Source organism: Arachis duranensis, unplaced genomic scaffold, assembly GCF_000817695.3.
Source record: "Arachis duranensis cultivar V14167 unplaced genomic scaffold, aradu.V14167.gnm2.J7QH unplaced_Scaffold_232527, whole genome shotgun sequence".
NCBI classification, from domain to species: domain Eukaryota; kingdom Viridiplantae; phylum Streptophyta; class Magnoliopsida; order Fabales; family Fabaceae; genus Arachis; species Arachis duranensis.
In genome coordinates this window covers 1,169,617-1,191,716 of record NW_026264853.1, presented here as the reverse complement: position 1 = coordinate 1,191,716, position 22,100 = coordinate 1,169,617, and the positions used below count along the sequence as shown (strand labels likewise).

General features: G+C 32.1%; 2 protein-coding genes across 2 annotated transcripts in view; one reads left to right on the top strand and one right to left on the bottom strand.

Annotated features, from left to right (window-relative positions):
• The window catches only part of LOC127744226 (zinc finger protein WIP3-like), a 10,054-nt gene extending 6,313 nt beyond the window's left edge, over positions 1-3,741 (top strand). The window contains exons 3-4 of the mRNA XM_052256506.1: positions 7-613; positions 2,728-3,741. Coding sequence (XP_052112466.1) covers positions 7-613; positions 2,728-3,165 — 1,045 coding nt within the window. The 3' untranslated portion in view covers positions 3,166-3,741. The remainder of the gene's footprint in view (positions 1-6; positions 614-2,727) is intronic.
• Positions 3,742-14,003: 10,262 nt separating this feature from the next.
• Positions 14,004-15,442, bottom strand: LOC127744256 (beta-1,6-galactosyltransferase GALT29A-like). Its single transcript, XM_052256536.1, has one exon. It carries the CDS (start codon positions 15,210-15,212, stop codon positions 14,148-14,150), a length of 1,065 nt encoding a protein of 354 aa, XP_052112496.1. The 5' UTR covers positions 15,213-15,442; the 3' UTR covers positions 14,004-14,147.
• Between the last annotated feature and the right edge of the window lie 6,658 nt (positions 15,443-22,100).

The following is a 22,100-nucleotide window of genomic DNA, read 5'->3' as shown; positions in this document are numbered from 1 at the left end:
TTTGAGGGAAAACACCAACAACAACCACAACAACAAGAATTTATACCGTCACAATAATAATAACAATCCAAGTTTCATTGAGTGGCTCAAACCATCTTCATCTCTAACTAGTTCACTATTTTTATCATCACAAACTCCACCTCCCTGTGTGACTGATGAACACCGAGAAACTATAGAGTTTTTTCCCATTTTGAAGGCTTCAGAGGGAGAGCATGGAGTGGGGAACAATCATCATCATCATCAGAAGGAAGAAGAAGAAGAAGGTATTGAGGTGAAAGAAGAGAAGGTGGAACAACAACAACAGTTGATGACTGTGGCTTTGCACATTGGATTACCAACAAACAACACAGTAGGAGTTGTTGCTGCTGATGATGATGAGAAAAAGAAGGTTTTGCATGTTAAGGAGGAGGAAGAAAAAGAAAAAGAAGAAGAAGAAGCAGAAGAAGAAGAAGAAGAAAAGTTATTGGAGAGAAGATTATTGGAGAATTGGTGGTTAAAGCAGGAAGAGAATAAGAGGTTTTGGATACCAAGTCCTTCACAAATCCTTGTTGGACCTATGCAGTTTGCTTGCTCTATTTGCAACAAAACTTTCAACAGATATAACAATATGCAGGTTCATTCCGATCCTCATCACTTTCTCAACTTTACAAACCCCTAATCTTCATCTTTTATTTATTTCTTCTAACTATTTTTATTATTTCAGATTATCTAATTAAGTACTTAATTTTACATATAGAAACCAATTGAACCTAGAATCCTTCTAAGAAATTAAACCATATTAACATCATGCATATAAATTGGGAATATAGAATTCTAGTTTGACCAGTAGTTCCTTTAAATTTGGAATTTGTGAGATTTGAAAGATATTTCAAAAGAAAATTAACCACATAGTCTCAACTTAGATATCAATCGATTTCCTTTACAATCACACATATAATCTTTAAATTCTTTCATTTTTTATTTTATTATAAGGCTTGATATATAGATATATAGTTGTTGATTTATGTCTATATATATGCAATGCTATGTTTAGTTCATCTATCTCAACATTATTAGACCTACATATATATCTGAGTACATGAATATGTTTTCGCATTATTATTCCAATTTTTCATCTCTTAATTATTATTTGAAAGGCAAATTAAGAATGATTAGAACCATAGCTACTAGTGCACTTCAAGTTGAATCTCCTGTAAGTTCTTTGACACCAACGTGTAGATGTTTTACGTGATGATTATGATGACTAGGATAAAGATATAATCATCAAGAATAAGACATTGTAAATCATTGAAATGAATTTTCACGACCATGCAAACACATGATCATGACTGTCTTTTTCTTTTGCTTTAATTTTGATTTTTGGTTTCTTTTTTTCACTTTAAGAAAGATTTGATTTGAGATTAGAATTCGTGTTGCCGACTATAGCATATTCCCTTTCAGGCCTTCATTACTTTTTGTAAAAGGCTCCCTTAGGATTTCTACTACCCATGTATTTATTAGTTTGTCTTTTTATATATGTCAAGCCACAAGAGTGAATAGCATATGATGATTGAAGATAAAATCTCTATGTAAATAAGGATCTTTGCTCTTAGCAAATTCTTATCAACCTTTCTTTTTCTTTCAAAAAATGAAAATTAGTATCTCTATTAATATGCTAGTTTAGAGACTCTTAAGAATTTCCCTCACTCTTATTTGAACATTAGCTTTTGCTACATTTTTTTAAATATTGAAATTCACTTGTTAATCACTACACCTAATTTTCAACAAGTAGAAAAAAAATCTATATATCATACTAGAAGGGAGCATAATTATTAATTAAATTATGATACGTCTACATAAAAAATAATCACTAAATCAATTATTGATATAAAATACATATTAAAATATTAAATATATATTTAAAATAAGTTAAATAATAAATGTTGGTCTAATAATATATAATAATTGATATGATAAATTAAAATTTTCTTAATATAATTTTTTCATCTAGCTATACCACCCGTGATTGCATATTGAGAATGCAGTTCCAAATCTTGAAGATATAGATTAGTATACATGAAAAAATAAATATATAATAATTCATCATATGTAGTAGCTAGCACTAGCTTTTTGAAGACAAATTAGCTAGTTCCTTTTTCCGGTTGTCCCCCTTAGATTGGGTAAGATTATTAACAATTAGCTAAGTGACAACAATATATAGCCAAAACTAGGACACAACATTGCTACTTACTTAGTAGGGCATATAATTGAATTGGCATATAATTAAATTTAAGCAATTTTATAAGAAACTTGTCAAATAATTACTTCACTTGTTTTTTTAAGTAAATATTAAAAAAAAATAAATAATTCTCTAACTTTTTAATTTAAAGATATATAAATTTTTTATTAATTAAAAATACAAAAACATCATTTATTTTTTAAATATAAAATATTTAAATTTTTCTGTTTAAAATATATAAAGACAATTACATATTTTAAAGAGATTTAGATATCTCGCTTTTTAAATAAAATAAAAGATATTTTTATATTTTCAATTAGTTGATAATTTATTTATTTTGGAATTAAAGAATAAAGATTTATTTATTAAGTTCTCTTAATATTTAAATTCTATCTTATATATTTGTGATAATTTATTGACCAATAACATATACTTAAATAACATATACTTAAATAGAGATTACATCTGTGTAGATGAAAGTAGTCTTGATAAATTGAATTTGCATGCAGATGCATATGTGGGGGCATGGTTCGGAATTCAGGAAAGGGCCAGACTCACTGAGAGGAACACAACCTGCGGCAATGCTAAGGCTACCATGTTATTGTTGTGCACAAGGTTGCAAGAACAACATCAACCATCCAAGGGCAAAGCCATTGAAGGATTTCAGAACTCTGCAAACACACTACAAGAGAAAGCATGGCACCAAGCCCTTTATGTGTAGAAAGTGTGGCAAAACCTTTGCTGTTAAAGGTGATTGGAGGACTCATGAGAAGAACTGTGGTAAGCTTTGGTATTGCACTTGTGGTTCCGATTTCAAGCATAAGAGGTCCCTTAAGGATCACATTAGATCCTTTGGTAAGGGTCACTCTCCTCATCCTTCTCTTGAAGGTTTTGAGGATGAGAAGGAATGCATTACCACTGGCTCTGATGAAGATGAACTTAAGTAGTTCAATTAAATTCCTCCTATTTAAATATATATATATATATATAGTATACACCATCTAATAACTAACATTATTATATGTTCCCATAAGTAAGTTATATATCTATGTCATGGTTTTAAATTATGGTTGCAGTTGTAATGCTTTGAAATAATGTTGATACAACAAAAAGTATTACAACAATGATAGATATAACTTCAATTTAAAACCATGATTTCTGCATTAGCTTGTGTTCAGTAACAAAAAATTCTCAGAAATATTGATGCTTGTGGAGCATGAAAATATAGGGAGCGGTTTGCTACCGAGCACTTAGCTTAATTGCAGCTTTATTAATTTTATATGTAGAGAGAAATATGCATGCATGTATGGATGATGAGTTAGTTTGCTTATTTGATTGTTGATTAATGAATAAGAAGGTTATCTCAAGTGATGAAGCATATGAATTTTTTTCAGAGATCAGAATTAATTAGCATGTATGTGTTTATGTATTGAATGAAGGAAATTTAAATGCTTCATTACTGAACTACTATGTAATCCTCAATATTATTAAGGACTTAATTAAAGTGTTTGAAATCTTTTTTATATTTTGATTGATTTTTTTTTAATTTAGTGTGTATGATGATTGTTTGAAATCTTTTTCATATTTAGTTTTTTTTAGATAAATTCAAATTTATAATTATTCACTTATTATTAATATATAAAGAGTGTATGCAAAATGTGAAACCAAAGATGTCCTTGTCATATGAAACAAGTAAAAACATTACAATTTAATTAAGAATTTAAGATGTTATATAGCAAGTGATGTATTCAGATGAGATGAAAATAAATATAAAGTTACTGAAAAGATTATAATTAATTATTTTACATGAGAGTGGAAAACATATATAATTATTGGGGATGAACTTTTTCTACACCATCAAGATTAATAATTGAAATGAAAAAAACGTTGGTTCAGCGGCAAGCTAGCTAAATAATTAATGTCTAAAGTAGTGAAGCCGAAATTTTTATTCCTCTACCATACATGCATGATCCCATTTTTAGGTCACGGAGAGTCTATTTTGGGCATACCATTTACCATATGATATCATCATATATATAATTATATACGCCATTATAAAGAAAATTCAAATTGACACAGTTATATCTCAGTTACGTTCTCCCATACTTATAGTATGTTCATACTAACATCAAAAGCAAACAAAAAGAGATGATGTGTTCACAGGGACCATCTTTTGTTTAAAGAAGGAAAAGATATATTTTAGGAGTTAAATTAGTGAGTTAATTTTTTTTATTATATCGGCAAGTTTTTAAAATTAATTTTTTTATTTTAAATTTTAGTTTTAAGTTTTAAATTTAAAAAAATTAAAAATTAATTTGATAATAAAAAATAATTAATATTTACTTATTAAAAGTTAATTCTTTGTATTTATTTACATGAAAATTCATATACAATTGTTTTAATGTGAAGTTACTAATTAAAAATTATTAAATAATTTGACATATTTAATTAAATTGTTATTTAACAACTCGCAATTATCAATTTTACATGATGATATTTATCATTTATTTATATGTTATACATGAAATGATTGTTTATTTTTAAGTTTTATTTTTTTATTTACACAAAACGTTTCATAAAATTTCACTAGAAAAGAAATGTTTCAAATTTTTGTGATGCGAAAATAAATATTACGTAAAAATTATTGATTTATATTTTTAGAATATTTAATTTTAGTTAATATATTTTAATTTTATTTATTTAGTTACTAAATTGAATTTTATATTTGTGGACTTAGAATTTTTTGTTTTAAACTAATAAGAAATTATAAATATCTTTTAAACTATTATCGTGTCATAGAATTGAGTGATTAAAAATGTAAAAACTCCTCTTTTTAATTTCATGATAATATTATAGCGTAAACATATGGAGTTGAGTGGATCTCTCTTATTACATCAGAAAATTGAGTGAAAAGTTGGGTAAATTCTTTCAATTCAATTCTCAAATTATATGTGGACAAATTAAAGGTAAAAACTGACTTCACGTGAAATTAATATCTCAAAGTCATTAGATGAAAATTTAGTCAAATCAGTCAAATTATCTAACGGCTCTCAGGTATCAACTTCACGTGAAGTCGACTACACCTGAGTTTCCACCCAAATTAAATTAAAGAGACTTTCTTATTATATTAAAAATTAAATTAAAAAATTGTCTTTATATTCGATTTTAATATATCTTTTTGTTTTATTTCAATTTTAATATATATTTTTTATTTAATTTCAATTCATTTTTTTTGGTTTATCCTTTTTTCCTCATCACAAATTCTTTTTTCTAGGATTACCGTTTCTTCTCTTTTTCCACTTTTACCCTTCACTCGTCATGCTTTCTCCTTTCCCATGCATCGACATATGAATGGTGTGACGGGCGGGGTGAAAGCCTCAACGGGAATCTCTTCCATTCGGTCCTGGCTTGCAGTTTCGCAGCAATGGCACCACCTCACCCTTTCACAAGGTTGAAGTCCGGGTCCATCATCCACCTCGTAGCCACCGTCGATAGCAAGATCGAGGCGGGGATTGTCGTCGACAACGGGATTCCTTAGGGAGTGTGCCTGCTCCTTTAGTTGTTTGTTTGGAGCAGTATAGTACCGTATCTGGAAGAAGCAGTGGTGGTGGTGAGGGGTGGCAGGTTAAGTGTATAAATATATGTTAAAAATATAAATACATGCTAATTAATTTTAGTATATATATATAATATTTTGAAAAATTAAAATATTTTAAAATATTTAATATAAAATTAAAATAAAATAAGATTTACAAGTTTAGAATTTTAAATTTTAAGCATATAAAGTATATTTTTTGTTAAAATGAAACGTGATCCTTATATGATAAAGGAAAAAGAGTAAAAAGGTTTTTGTAATTTGGATTCTTTTGAGCTGGCTTGATTGACTTAATAATTCCAAAAAAGAAAAGAAAAGAAAAAAACGAAAAAGAAAGGTGGGAGGTTGGATTTGGCTCTTGAAAGATAAGGGACCTCCACCATGCTTTGTCGGGTAAAAAACGTTAGAAAGATCAAGCCACCATCTTTATTAACTGCACTAATTTAGCTACACTCTAGAGTAACAACAATATTTTAATTTAACAAAGTGGAGATAGATTGGATAGTATCATTAACAGGGTTTAGCATAGAAATATTATGCGATGTGATCCATTTTTTAATAATAAAGTTTGTGTCATGCATTAATTATCAATATTAAGAGATATATTTGGATGAACTAGCTGGAAACTTGGCTATAGCAGAAGGAGAGAACGACAAACAGATCATAGTAAATAAAAGATGCATAGAATTTCGTGAAGCAACAGGAGAAGAACCAGCTCATGGATTATAAGCTAATTAGAGAGACCTTTTTTGGATTAAACAAATTATAGAAGATGAGGTAAGCGATTAGCTTGCTCAGTTTATTATTATTATTATTATTATTATTATTATTATTGTTATTATTATTATTATTATTATGTCTCACATTAACTAATTCGTCGCAAATCAATCTGTTGTTAACCAATAATGAGGACCAGCGAGCTATTCTTTTGACGACTCCAAATTGATTCCCTTTGTCCAGTTTTTGCATGAGCTTTCCCCTTTTTTTTATTTTTTTTTTTTATCAGAGTGAGAGATTAGGGATTTTGTAACATCCTAGATAGATAGGACTTTCAGTATCAGAGTGTGGCCCAAGAACCCTAACCCTAGCTTTCCCCTGTTTAATTATGATGTAATAAAAATTTTTTCCCCTTCTATTTGGGCTTCGGCCCACATATATTACCAGAAAAATTAAAAGACCTTCGTTTGCGAAAAAAAAAAAGACTCAACAGTTTATGATGTCTATAAGGTCCTGACCTTGGAAAAAAAAAAGACTCAACAGTCAACATATTCTACAACTGTTTGCCTATGCTTTTAATTTTAAATTTTCTCTCCTAGACTATACCAATTCTTGGAGTATTATTTATTTTTAACCGGCTTGATTTAATTTGATAATTCTCATATTATATTAGTGATTTATTTATGTAGTTCAAAATTCACTAATATTCTTAGGATTTACACGTATTAAATATTAGAGAAATTTTTCGCATACAAGCGATTAATACTTGTAAGCCTTACAAGTTCAATTAAAACTAACGCTCAAAACGCGCTTCTTCGAACCGTTCTTCTTCCTCTTCGTCTTCTCCTTATTCTTTTCTTTCTTTTCTTGCATTCTCTTTCTCTTTCTTCTTTTTGCTGCACGTTCTTCTTCCTCTTACTCTTCTTCTTCTCCTTTTCTTTCGTTTCTGCACGTTCTTCTTCCTCGTCTTCCTCTTCTTCTTCTTCATTTACGTGCTATTCTCTCTGTTTTCTCATTTTTTTTCAATTTTTCATGGTAAAATCTTTATGGAAGAAGAAGAAGCAGCAGAAGATGAGGAGGAGAAAGAGAAAGAGTTCTGAATTATGCATAAGATGTACTTCAAACGAATTTTGGGTGTATTTTCTTAAATCCTTTGGGTGTAGTTTTGTAATTTTTTGGGTGTATTTCTGTAATCCTTTGGGTATATTCCTATAATCGTTTGGGTGAATTCCTGTAACCGTTTGGGTGTATTTCTGTAATCGTTTGGGTGTATTTCTGAAGTTCCATTATCTTCAAAAGGATTATAGAAATACACCCAAAGAATTACGAAAATACGCCCAAAGGATTTAAGAAATACACCCAAAATTCGTTGCATAATTCAGAACTCTTTCTCTTTCTCCTCCTCATCTTCTGCTGCTTCTTCTTCAAAACTTGATTTCAGAAACCATGAAAATCGAAAAAAAAAACGAAGAAGAAGAAGAAGAAAAAGAGAAAGAGGAAGAGGAAGAGGAAGAGGAAAAACTTGATTTCATAAACCATGAAAATCGAAAAAAAACGAAGAGGAAGAGGAAGAGGAAGAGGAAGAGGAAGAGGAACCGTTCATAATACAGTATAGCGCTTTGAAAACAGAAAACAGATGAATAACACATTAAAAGGCCCGTTAGCAAATTGTAAGACTTGTAAGTAAAAAAAGACTTGTATGTGGAGCAGGCCTCCATTAAATATATCATACAAATATATATTTTATAATTAAAAAAAAACCCCACAAACAATCTAAAAACTCCCGTTGTATGATTGGTCTGTCACAACTAAAGGTCACACTATCTTTGATTATACCTAATCAGCGTTTGTCAAACATGCCTTATCTTTCAAGTCACATTTTTATATATAAATGTATATAGTACAAGCATAAAATTCCATACTATAGTGATTAATAGTTGTGTGTAGACTGTAGAAACATTCATACTCTAAAAATATCAAGTTCAATTCTCATTATAATTATTTTAGAATTATTTCTAATGATTTTATAAAAGGAGCTCATCCAACCGATAGATATGAAGAATAATAAAATGTTTAAAAATATTAACGATATTCACACTCTTTTGTAAATGGGATTATTATTAAGTATTTATTTTTGTTTATTGTTTAAATTTTTTTTGGGTACGTAATATTACCTATAATAAAAATTATATTATAATTGGTAAAAAAAATACTAGAGATAAAAGTTAATAAAATTTATTATTTTTTATTAATGGTTAATTATTAATAATATAGACTGAAAATACATTATTAAATTGATAAATTAAAAAATTATATTAATAACTAAAAAATAATGATAAAAAATAATATATTTAATTAATTTTTTAATATTTTTTTAGGTATAAATCTATAAATAAGCGGGTCAAGTTTGGAATGGTCGTAGTCCTAATTTTATGACTCCACAACTACAAATAGGACTGCAGAGGCACACAAAGTGGGCGACCCTCCCAAGCAAGCAAGCTCCATTCCCATCCTCCAGTGAGTATCAAATCCGGGAGAGATGGTTAAGGGACACAGACCCTCATCCATCTGTGCCAACTTGCGTTGGTGTCAATTGTCATTACTTATTTGTAGTTTAATGCAGTTGGATATGAACCAAAATTATTGCATCGTAGAAATGGAATGACGATGCCTCTCTTTTGAAACTTCGTCCTGCATAAGCTGGAAGCTGCTACGTACAAATTTAACTATATACTAATCCATTAGGTTCATTCCAATACTTTTTTGTTACATGCTAAAAGGGAAACGGTCGCGTCGTCGTACAAAAATGTTATAATTAAAAAAAAAAACATTACTAAATTTTATTTTAAAAGAAATAAAGTAGTTCATATTAATTAAAAAAAGTAGAATGAAAATATATAGGGATTTTTTTAAATAAATAAAATAAATATTTTAATTACGAATATACGTTAATTTGAGGGTATTTATCGATTTCCATCAAGTTCTTTATTTCGTTTACAGTGTAAACGAGATAAGACACAAAAACGTGACAACGTATTCTGTTTACAAACGTGATATGACACGAGCCTTATCTCGTTTATTGTGTAAATGAAATAAGTACAGAGAGCGACTATAAATTGAAGTCGTTCAAAGGTCCCTAGACTCCACATTTCTCCCACATTTCTCTCTTTTCTACATTGTTTTCTTGATATTTATTAGTTTCCTGAATGTTATGGCACACACGGACGCACGGAACTCTGACTTTAACCGCCTCAACGCTAGTTGGCACATTGCGGGAGCTATTGATTTTGAGGTTAGTGTTATCTTTATTGTTTAATTTAATAAGTGTATGCGATTTTATTTCGAGAACTTTTATAGAGTTAGTGTTTTAACACATGAATAGACTGGATGATATTGAGATAACAGTTTAGATTAGTTGGCAAGTTAGTAACATGAGTTAGGTGTATAATTTACTCACAGTGAAAGTTAGATAAGTAATTAGTTTATTTGATTAGTTAATTAAATGTTTTTGTTAGTAAATATCTTTTTTAATTCAGAGAGGATTTTTAAGTATTGATTTTGTATCATGTTTATTATGTTGTGATATTTATTTGAGTTGCATTTTAGATTTGTTAGAATAAATTTGGACATGCTAGAGAACTTAGTTTGGAATCGAATGTTTTTAAACATTTTTTTTAAACAGAGGTCTCGCCTGCTACTACCTAGGCGAGTTAGTCACACAATTGCACCCCCAGACGCCATCGTCTCTTACCTAAGGGAGGCTGGGTTCGGCGACATAGTGTGACTTAGGGACTTTGTCTTTGACAACTATCTAATCACTGCATTCGTAGAGCGATGGCGTCCGGAGACCCACAACCTGCCATGGGATGAGTGCACCATCACCTTGCAGAACGTTGTCTACCACCTCGACACAGGGAGTCAGTGGGTGGGTATCTGCGTGACTTTCAAACTTGGTACCAGCGACCGATATAGGAATACGTAGAGAAGCTCTTTGGTGCCCAAAGGAAGGAGTCTTTCAGCATCAACATGACATGGCTTCGGAACAGAGTTCACCACATGCCTCCGAGTACCACAGATCTAGCTACGCTCTGACAGTACACTAGACATTACATCATGCTGTTGATCGATGGTAACCTGATGACCAACAAGTCCAACAATCAGGTGTAGATTAGATGGTTGTTATTGTTGGCTGACTTCGGGAGGTGCAGTGGTTTGTTGTGGAGTCTGTTGTGCTTGCATGGATGTATTACTCCTTGTGCCATGCAGCACATCGTGACATTACGGACATAACTGGATGTACACCGCTGCTAGTCTCGTAGATATACCACAGGATTCTACAGTGGTGTCTATTAGAGAGGCAGATTCCGACCTTTTTCCTAACAGTGAGGTAATTATTATCGTTTAATGTTCCTGTCAATTTCTATTTATTCAATTCAAGTTTTACCTGCACGAATTGACACAATTTGATTACTGTGTGTGTTAACAGGTTGATCGGGATGACCCTGCAGACTAGGGAACACCATGCACAGAAAGTCCTCCATTGGCGACCGCCGCTAGATCGGCTGTACTTATACGAGGTATACCCTTATCTTTTACTTACTTGAATATGAAACGTTTGAGTACGATTATCGTATAAACTATTTCTGATGAGCTTATGACACTCGGTTATGCAATTTCGGTGGATGTTGTATGTCGACTCCAGACTGTATGACATTACTCCGGAATGGGTGGGGTCCGCAGGAGAGTGGGGAACTTGGTTGTCTATTATCTCCCTAGTATGCTTTAATATTGTGGAGTTTTACCAAGCCGATTGGGTGAAACGACAATTCGGAGTGAGCAGCCAGTTCCTGGCGATCCGATTAATGTCAACAGGTTTTTGACCACTACTGAATGGGGAAAGGATGTCTGGTGGCCTACTCTCCTTCAAGAGTGGAATGATGATTTTAAGGCCTGATTTGAGGGAGGCTATATGATCTCCATTCAGCCTACCACTGACGACAAGCTGATGCAGGAGTACTGGGTCTGGTACCAACAAGCCTGCCAAGTTAAACATCTATCTGAAGAGGATAGGTTAGTTGTCACGTGCCCAAACCGACGTCCACCATCACAAAGTTGCAACCATATTTTTTTATTAAATCTACCGGATCAATTAGCCATCTCATGCGATAACGTCCTCAGAGCATCCATGTACCACATTACCCAGTATTGCTAGGATTGTATGCAACATTCATGAGATATCGCTTGTCCTCGACTGACGTGAACCAAGACATGAAGTTTGCAGCCATGTGCCTCACACAATACGCATGGAATGCCCTAGGATGCTTCCAGAGGCTGTCATCAGCTCTAAGTGCAGCCTTGATTGTTTGGGATCTATCAGATATAATCAGTAGCCCTTCTTGCGGTGTCACATGGCGTCTCAGATTGGTAAGGAAGAAGAACCATGACTCCTCCTAATCACCATATATCTGCGCAATTATCTTTTGTTTTGCCATCCAAACCTTCCTGTACAATAGCTTGAAGTGATAGGTTTGTCTCATTGTGCCCTGTAGAACAAGAATGGTCTCTGATGGACTAGACTGTATAAGTGGCAGGATGATTCTGCATATGAGGTTGCTGTCCAGCTGTCGGTAATCCTATGACATGGTGGAGGCCAGACACGTGTGTGCTCCGATAAATTTACGCACCTCCCTAACCATTTTACATATTGTCAATTTAAAATTTAACCAAAATAAGAATGACAAAGAAGACAATGAATTAAAATACAATAACACTCACCAATATCTGAGACTCTATCGGAGGGCGATACGAAGACCTCAAGGACAAACCATTCGTAAATTGCCTGCAACGTACGTGGTACTTTTACCGGTCCTACTCGACTACTTGATGTTCTGCACTTCTCCAAATGTTGTAATTCTTCACACCTTGTAGCACTGTCTCTCTGCTCCTTAATCTGTGACCAACCTAAAACTCAATACCATTGTCGGTGTTATAATCGTCAGCCACCCATATTCGAAAATGGAGTTTTCTCATGCATCGCATCCAAATCCAATGTATGGTAGTGGTTGGGTACAAATGATAACTCTAGAATTGGACGCGGAGCAGGAAAAAAATATCGAACTGATCCACTCACATATGCCTCAGGTATGAACTCATTGTCGTCGTCATCGTCAAAGGAACCACTTTCTTGGCTATCGTTAACGTACTCTTCGTTGGATTCCTCATACTTAATGTCCATGTTCTGGACTGGACTAGCACAGTACAACGGTCGTGGTGCGAGTGGAAGTTCATCCGGTACAGAATTCGAGCTGTCAGCACCACCACCACTAATATCACAAATTTCTGCAGAAAGCTCCATCACTTGCTCAATGATAATTCTGCCGTGCACGTCAAACATTAGGCGCACATACTCATCGCCATCGAACCAGAATAGACGAAATCGAAATGTACAATTTTCCATCGATACTAGCATCATATACCCAACTCTACCAACCTCTTTTTTCTCACCACCGAATTCGCTCTTCGAGTTCGGAACAATGCAGGGCTCTCACAAAAAAGAAACCACTCCCATTAGACATTTTTGTTAAGTTTTTCCAAGAAAAGCGGAAGAGAAAGAAGAATTGAGAGACTTTTGCAGAATACCAACGGTTTCTTGATCCTTTTATAAGGATTTAATTTTTGTCCTATTCTATTTTGTTTATTGTGTAAATATTTTTTTACTCTCATATATTTCTTTTATAGAATAAATGAGATATGACTAAAAAGCTAATTTTCACGTATCACGTTTATAAATATAATGCGTTGCCACATTTTTATGCTTTATCTCGTTTATAGTGTAAACGAAATATGATCAAAATTATCTCATTTACATACACTTGATGAAAGTTGATAAATACCTTTGAATTAACGTATATTTATAATTAAAATATTTATTTTATTTATTTTAAAAAAATCCAAATATATAGTGGATGTGGATCCGATGATATTGTGGGGCCCACTATGTTGGTGAATGGTGATCCTCACAATGCAGCCATACGACCGGCTTCAAACTTAGTATATTCCCTTTTAACTTGACCTTCTCTACCAATCAAAGCAAGCAAAATTGAAACGCAACCATTATATCCCTTATATTATGTGGACCCGACATGGATGAAAATCTATATTAATTAGCTATCATAAAAGAATCTTGTTAGCAATCCGGGTAAACAAATTGAACCTTTTAAAAAAAATATTATTTAAATATTAAAATTAATCACTAAAATTAATTATTATATATTATATTGTGTTAAAATATAAATATATGTTAAAAAAATTAAACCACGTATCGATAAATAAATTGATAGTTAATTAAAAATTGTTTATATTTATTTTTTCTTTTAATATATGACTAATATGGTCATTATTTAAGAGAGGAGAAGGGAATCCAACAAGGGGAGATTAACATATACAAAATCATAGTAGATAACATGCTTAATCATTAAACGGCTCAAAAGAGTGTATGAATTATCATTGATGTAAACCATATATAATTTACACTTTTTCTGTGCATTTGACAGTATGAGTACAAAAATATATTTGAAGATCCTAATGAATTAATATTCATGATGATGCTTAGCTTTGTCAATGGTACATGAGAAGAGGAGGTAGTTTAGTATCATGTTGAAGAAAAGGCAAAGGCGTATAACCATGAACAAGGTCATGATAGAACTGATATTCAGCTTCATAGTCATGCAAACTCAACTCACTCTTCTGGTTAGTATGATAATGATGCTTAGCCTTAACCGATTTACCAAAGCCGAACATAGAAACCCTGTCACACACACCCAAAGCAAGCATGACAGCTTGGAATCCAGAAGAGTAATGAAACATAGCCTCATCATGAAGTGGACCCCACTCTTCTAACCCCTTCCCAGTCTCCAACACAAACCTTCTTAAAGAATAGTACTTCACAATTCTAGCGCACAAAACATCGAACCTTGGATCCGTTACAACCAATAAGCGTGAACGTTCACCCATGGACCTCTTGCATAGGGTGTAGTCCATGAAATGCGCCGGCTGGCACATGTACATAACCGTTGCCACGTCATCGTTGTATCCGTGGCACTTGCAACCAATCATTCTTGCGCAGCCATGTACGATGTTGCTGTTAACGAATGAGATGTTGGTTTTTGACCCAACGTTTTGCTCGAATCCTTGGACTCTTGCGTGGTTCAAACGAACAACCACCTCGTGGGAATCTATAAGCTTTCCGTAATGCTTCTTCAGCAAGATTCCGCTGTTTCCAACAACCGCACATGACGAGTATCTACTACCTTTGTGAGCATCGATGGGGTTTTTCACTAGTTGCGTTAACTCCGACATGATGCTTGTTGGTTCCAACTTTTTCTTCTGGAACCATTCTCGAAGGGCTTTGTGGAATTCTGGAAGCAGGTATCTTTGGTGGTGGTGGTGGTGGTGGTTTTGATCCAAGAGGTTGCGGATTTCGCGGTTCCATTGCGGTTCGGTGGGGTCGATGGCGGCGTGTTTAAGCAAGGCAGCTTCGAATGCGGGATCTTGCAGTTGGAAGCGGAGTAATAAGGTTCTGATGCGGATGGTTGTTGGAGAGTTATTGATGAGGAGTGTGGCAATGAGAAAAACCAAAAGTATAAGCCAGAAAAGAGAACGAATATGGAAAGAGCGTTTCATTATATATTATTGTTTGTAACTACTAACTAATTAATCGAAAGCACAATAACAAAAATAATAAGAAGAAGCTTAATTACTTCATGAAAAGAATGTATAATAATATGGTTGTACAGTGAACATGAGCAGCGTTAATATTGGAATGGGAGTTTATTTGTGTTGTGTTGAATGGGTTGGAGTGAAAGGTACGTAGTGAGGTTGGGTGTATGTGGGGCGAGGAGAATGCGGGGAAGGTTGAGGGGAAGAGTGTGCTCGTCAAGTCATTACGCATCAGCCTGCAGCCTTAGCTTATAGTGGGTCCATTTGATTAGTCATGGTCAACCAATATTAATTTCCTACAAACTTCTCTTCTTATCCTTCTTTTATTTTTTAAGTAACTTCTCAGCACTCTAATGCAAAAACAAGAACCAAATAATTCATCAATGTATTGGTATCAAATATAATAAAATCTTGAGTAACATGATTGAATAAGAGAGTGCCGAACTGCCGATGAATTATCCAGAGAAAAAGAGAAGAAAATAAATTTAAAGATTAAATATTAGAAAATAATATTACACTCTATGTTTTCTAAAGAATAAAATTATGATATATATAGTATAGACAAAAGTCAGTTATAATTATGTTAAAAAGATTATTTTACTCTCTAATTAATACTCTAACATCTCCTCAAATTGAGATATTTGATCTATCATGTGAGAATTTTTGAAATATTGACAAAGAGAGAGATTTAGTTAGAGTATTTTCGATATGATCTATTGAAGATATATGTATGATAAAAAAATTTAAGTGATTAATTAGATATTTGATAAAGTCTAAGCCTAACTCCAAGTATTTGTACCTGTTATAAAGGACAAGATTAGTGGCTAAAAGGCAAGTGGATTGGTTGTCACAATAGATGGTAGTGTTGGGCCAACCGTGAAGAGCTCTCGATAACCGGAGAGATTCGGGGAGGAATCAAGTGAGAGAACATAAGATGAGATGACGCCACATCCAACTCAAAATCTTAAAGTGTCAAGTTAATGGGTCTCTCATCTTATAAACTCCTCACTCTGACTAACTTCAACACTCCTCACACTTGCAACACTAACAATCTCCCCCTCAAGTGTGAGCCTCCACATCAAGCATCAACTATCCTCTAACTCTTCCACCACCATGAGTATTCGTCCATCACACCGCTGCAAAATACCGCAGGACATGCCGTCCGGACCACCTTTGCCGAGAAGACTTTCGATACTTCACCTTGAATACTCTTTACCACTTTGTTGGGCCGAACGTGGAGAGCTCTCGACAACCGGGGAAATTCGGGGAGGAATCAAGTGAGAGAACATAAGATGAGATGACGCCACATCCAACTCAAAACCTTAAGGTGTCAAGTTAATGGGTCTTTTATCTTATAAACTCCTCACTCTTTCATGCTTTCTTAGATGTGGGACTAACTTTAACACTCCTCACACTTGCAACACTAACAGGTAGGTGGAATTTTTTTAAGAATGTGCAACTTCTCGAGTAACTGTTGAAGAGATATAATTTTGGTTTGTGCAGCAGCTATATAGATCTGTATTCTGTTTTAATATTGCTCCTATCAAGTTTGGTTTGTTTATTACTCTTCCATGCGACTAGATTGTTGCCAAGATACACATAAAAATCTGTAATAAATTTTTTATCATCTAAGTCACCATCCCAATCAGAATCTGCAAAGAAAAGTAGACAAAAATCAGTAGATTTTGTGAAGAATAAGTCATGATTCAAAATTTTTTTTAGATATCTCAAAATTCTTTTCACACACTTTCAATGGTGTAGTATGGGTTGGTACATATATTGAGTTACTTTATTAACCGAGTATATAAATCTAGCCTAGTAATAGTTAAATATTATAAGCCACTTACTATAGACCTATAAAGTTTTGAATTATGAAAGAATTTTAAATCATTGGCAGACATCTTAAGACTAAATATCATAGGAGTAGGCATGAGACTTGAGTCCTCAAAAACTGATCTTTTTAATAATTCTGATGCATATTTAGATTGAGTAATTAATAAATTTTCTTGTGGCAAATAATTTGCTTCCAGACCCAAGAAAAAGCTGAATTATCCCAAATTTTTCAATTTTTTTATTGAGATCAAATATGAGAGTATTAATTTTATTCATATTATTAGCAATTACGATAATATCATCAACTAACATATACAATTAAGTAAACAAGAAAAGAAAAAGTATATTTAATAAACAAAAAAATATTAGATTTGACATTCTTAAATCCAAATTTGGCTAAAATTTTGGCTAAAGTATTAAACTAAGTTCGTGAAACTTGTTTTAAATCATAAAGAGCCTTGTTTAAACAGCAAACTAGGATGTATTTGAATGAAAGTAACCTAGTGGTTTGACTAAATAGACATTTCTTCTAGTTTATCATTAAAAAATACATTATTAAAATCAATTTATCGTAAAGATCAACCTAAAAAGACAGTAATACTAAAAACAATTTAAACTGTACTAGACCTCATAACTGGGTTATAAACTTGCTCATAATCTATTTCCTTTATTTGATGAAAGCTCTTACCAACTAGTCTAGCTTTGTCTTTTAGAATATTTTTAAATTGATCATTTTTAATGGTAAAACCCATTTACTTTTTATGATGGTAGCATTTGGGGATCGTTTTTTGAGAGTCTATGTTTGATATTTCATAAATACTTGAAATTCAATGTCCATGGCTTGTTTTCAGTGTAAAGAGGCTAGAGTTTCAGGTACAATCTTAGAAATATTGTGTATCAAATCAATCAATGATTGTAAGTTTGGAAGTAGTTATAGTAGTTAAAGTTCTTGGTTTAGTAATTCTAGATTTTGATCTAGTTACCATGGCATGAGTGTTACTAGGTAGGACTGGAGTTGGAGAGATTGGGAGTAAGACAATATCAATATTCCCAATTGGTATAAATGAATCTAGTGTACTAGATGCTGAATGTGAAGTTGTGTTGTTAGATAAAGTGTTTGATATAGATGTAGAAGTGAATGGACAATTGTTAAATTGTTCTAAACAAGGAAGTTGATCAAGAGATTGATGAGATGATGTACTAATTAAGGAAAAAAGAGGGAAATAGGCTATATTAGTTGGTGAAATGATATACAAAATAAGATTCTCAACTAATGCTATCGATTCAGAATTTTTAGAAGAAGAATCAAACTTAGAAAATTTTACCATAAAAAAAAACAGATTTATTAAAATTAACATGTCTTGTTAAGTTCACTTTGCCATTTTTTGTCATATACCTATAGCCTTTATAATTAGCATCATACCCTAAAAACAAACATTATTCTGATTTATATGCAAACTTTATCTTATTATATGATTTTAAGAAAGGGTAACAGGCACAACCAAAATTTTTAAAGAAATTGTAGTTTGATTTTTTATTAAACAATATCTCGTAAGGACTCATATCTTGCAACACCTTCGTAGGGAGTCTATTGATGATATAAGCTGCACTAATGAAGGCATTCTCTCAGAAATTTATGGGTAAGGAAGCTGTGGCAAGTAAAAATAGGTCCATCTCTATGATGTGCCTATGCTTTCTTTCCGTACTTCTTTGTTGATGTTGTGTGTAATCACAAAACTGCCTGTGCAAAATGCCTTCTGATATCAAGAATAAAGTAAAATCTTTTGAAAAAAATTTCATACCTTTATCCGATTGTATTGCTTTGATTTTGTGACCACTTTGCTTCTCCATAAAAGCTTTATAATTTTGAAATGTAACGAATGCTTGTAATTTGTTAGTTAGCAAATAAAGACAAGTATATTTTATATATGCATTAATAAAACATATATAGTATCGAAATTTATTTTTAGAGTTCATGGGACTGGTCTCCGTTTGGTTGATGTATTTGATGAGACATAGACACAGAGACACAGACATTAAAGACATGGACATAAAATATCTGTGTCTATGTATTGTGTTTGGTAAAAATAAGAAACAAGACACATATATTTAAAAAAGACTGAAATTACCCTTCATTCAACCACAAGTTTTACCACCATTACAATACACCTATTATCCTAAACAATGCTTGCCATCACCATTAAATTTTTATTTCTTCTAATATTTTTTTATTTCTTCTAATACCATCTTAAATTATCATTTAAATATTAAATATATAATTGTTCTTGAAAAAAAATAGAAAATTAAAGTTCAGAATTTATCAAAGATTAATCAAAATTTAAATAAATAAAAAAAATTAAATGTACAATTTTTTTTTGAAAAAAATAGAAAAGTAAATTTAGTTGTAGAATCTAAAAGAGAAAGAGAAAAAAAGATTTGGGAAGATAAGAGGACAAATTTTAAAAACTCAATAAGGGTAAAAGAGTAAAAAATTAGTGTCTCACAAGTTGTGTCTCAGTGTCTCACCAAATTGGAGGTACACAAATTTAGTGTCTCCGTGTCCATCCGTGTCCTCCCGTGTCCTTCGAAAATCTGTGTCTCACCAAACCAAACAGCAGACATGTGTCACCGTGTACCACTGTGTCTATGTCTCAGTGTCTATGTCTCAGTAACCAAACGCTACCTAAATGTCTACAAAAACAAGTTGTAAGGGCTATGTATAACAAGTTTCAGAGACAGAAAAAAATAAGCGATGCATCTTTGTCAATTGTCATAGAGCAGATTTTACATACATGTTAGTAGCAGAACCAGAAAAATTATAAGTTTGATTAAGAACAGTAAAAACAATCTGAATAGCACTATAGCCTCACCTCTTGTGTCATAATTGCACATCTTTATTTTTATTAACCGGAGAATTAAAAGCCGGATCCAAATATGAGTCTAATATATGTGAATGACTAAAATCAGAAATAGGCCAATTGTTGAGTACAATAGATTTAGTTTGAAGCTGCTGAACATTAGCATTATTACAAATAATTCCAGAATTAGTATTTAAAGATCTTGGGATCCTAAAATTATCTAAGGTATAAATTTCATTCCTAGCATTGCTTCGTAGGAGTAGGTTCTTGGTATCCTGGTCACGAATTAAACAAAGATCAGGCCAGAATTCAAAATAAACATGATTATCAAAGAAAAATTTTGAAACACTTAATAGATTCTGCATAATTTGAGGAACATGAAAAAGATCATTTAAACAATAATCAATGTTAGTGAAAAGGTTAAAAGAATAGAAGAATCTGAAGAAGAAATTGATATACCTGCCCCATTACCTACATAAAGCTAGTCTGAATCAAGATTCATGAAAGAGGCCGCGAGTAAATTGTTGAGTCTGCAGTAATGTGGTGACTTACTCTTGAATTTGGGAACCATGAAGCTTCACTAACTGATAATGGTGTAGAAATATATGCTCTTAGTTGATGAAAGGTGGAAGATGAAGGTGGTGACTGAAAATTTTCATACTGTATTTGATGCTGATTAGAAGAATTAGTCAAATTTGGTTGAAAATATGTATCAAATCGATGATAATAGTTTCAAACCATATGGCCAGAACGACCACATGGTTGACATTGGGATCTTTGATTTATGAATCAAAACCTGCCACCTCCTCGAAAGTCTCTTCCACTTCTACCTCTTCTTGCTCCTCCTCCTCTGTTGAAGCTGAAGGGTTGAGTGAAGTTGGCCACCGGCATAGCTATTCCAAGATTCTTATATTTGTCAAGCATATTTTTAAATACCAAAAAAAAAAGATTTAGCCTCTACAACCTTGAAGGAACCCAATCTTGACATTACCGAAGTACTATAGACTATGTACTCTTCTAGAAGACCATCGAGAATAATTTGAATGTGGTTATCCTCATAAACTTGATAGCCAATTGCAAATAAAAAATCTATTAATTTTTGAATTTGAATAGGATAATCAGATACGGTGTCTGTCATCTTCATTGACTTGAGCTGTGATTTGAGGCTCTAAATACATACTGAGAATGCGATGGTAAAGTAATCATTAAGTTTTTTTCAAATCAGATGAAATCTGGTGAGATGTATTACCTTATTTTTAAAGTTAGTGGTCATAGATGCCACGATTCAAATTGTGAAGGATAGGTCTTGGAGACGCCATTTTTTGAAGTCCTCCAATTCGATAACAGTTTTCTTTGCTTTATCTGTAACAAATTTAAAAGAAATCTTTACTGTGTTTAAATGATCTTCTAAATTGAAACTCTGGATGGTGAGTAAAGTAAGATACTTTCAAATTGAATAGTTGTCTTCATTTAATTTATCAACTATGACAGTGAAAAATTTTTTGATGATGAAATCGTTGAATTCGATTTCTATAATAAAATAAAAAAATATTTCAAAAATTTAAGTTCTTGATAGCATAATAGAATATAATCTTGACTAACAAGATTGAATAAGTAGCATAATAAAAAAGTGTATATAAATCATCTAGAGAAAGAGAAAAAAAGATGAACTTAATAGATTGAATATTAAAAAATAATATCACATTCGCTGTTTTCTAAAGAATAAAGTTATATATATAAACCAACTCTGATTATATTAAAAAGACTACTCTGTCTTCTAATTAATACTCTAACAAAATGGAGTCCAATCTAATTTTTGAATAAACTAAAGAATGTATAAGCGAAATTTACTTATTATAGTAGGAAGGAATAACAAAAGTTTGGAAATGTCAAGGAAGAAATTATTGTATATAATCATATTTTATCTACCTGTGTTATAATTTTAAAATATTTGTGTTATTTATAATAAGAGCAATATTATATGATTAGTATAATTTATTATTTTTAGTTAGTGTTAGCTAATTAGTAATATTTTAAAATATTAATTAAAAATATAATACTAAACTATTAGACTATTAATACAAAATATTAATTAAAAAATAAATTAAAATTGCTGGTCTTAAACTTTTTTCTTATAATAATTAAGTGGTATTATTTTTCT

Excerpts from the sequence above, each read along its gene's own strand:
- LOC127744256 (XM_052256536.1), bottom strand. The coding sequence starts at position 15,212 with ATGAAACGCTCTTTCCATATTCGTTCTCTTTTCTGGCTTATACTTTTG.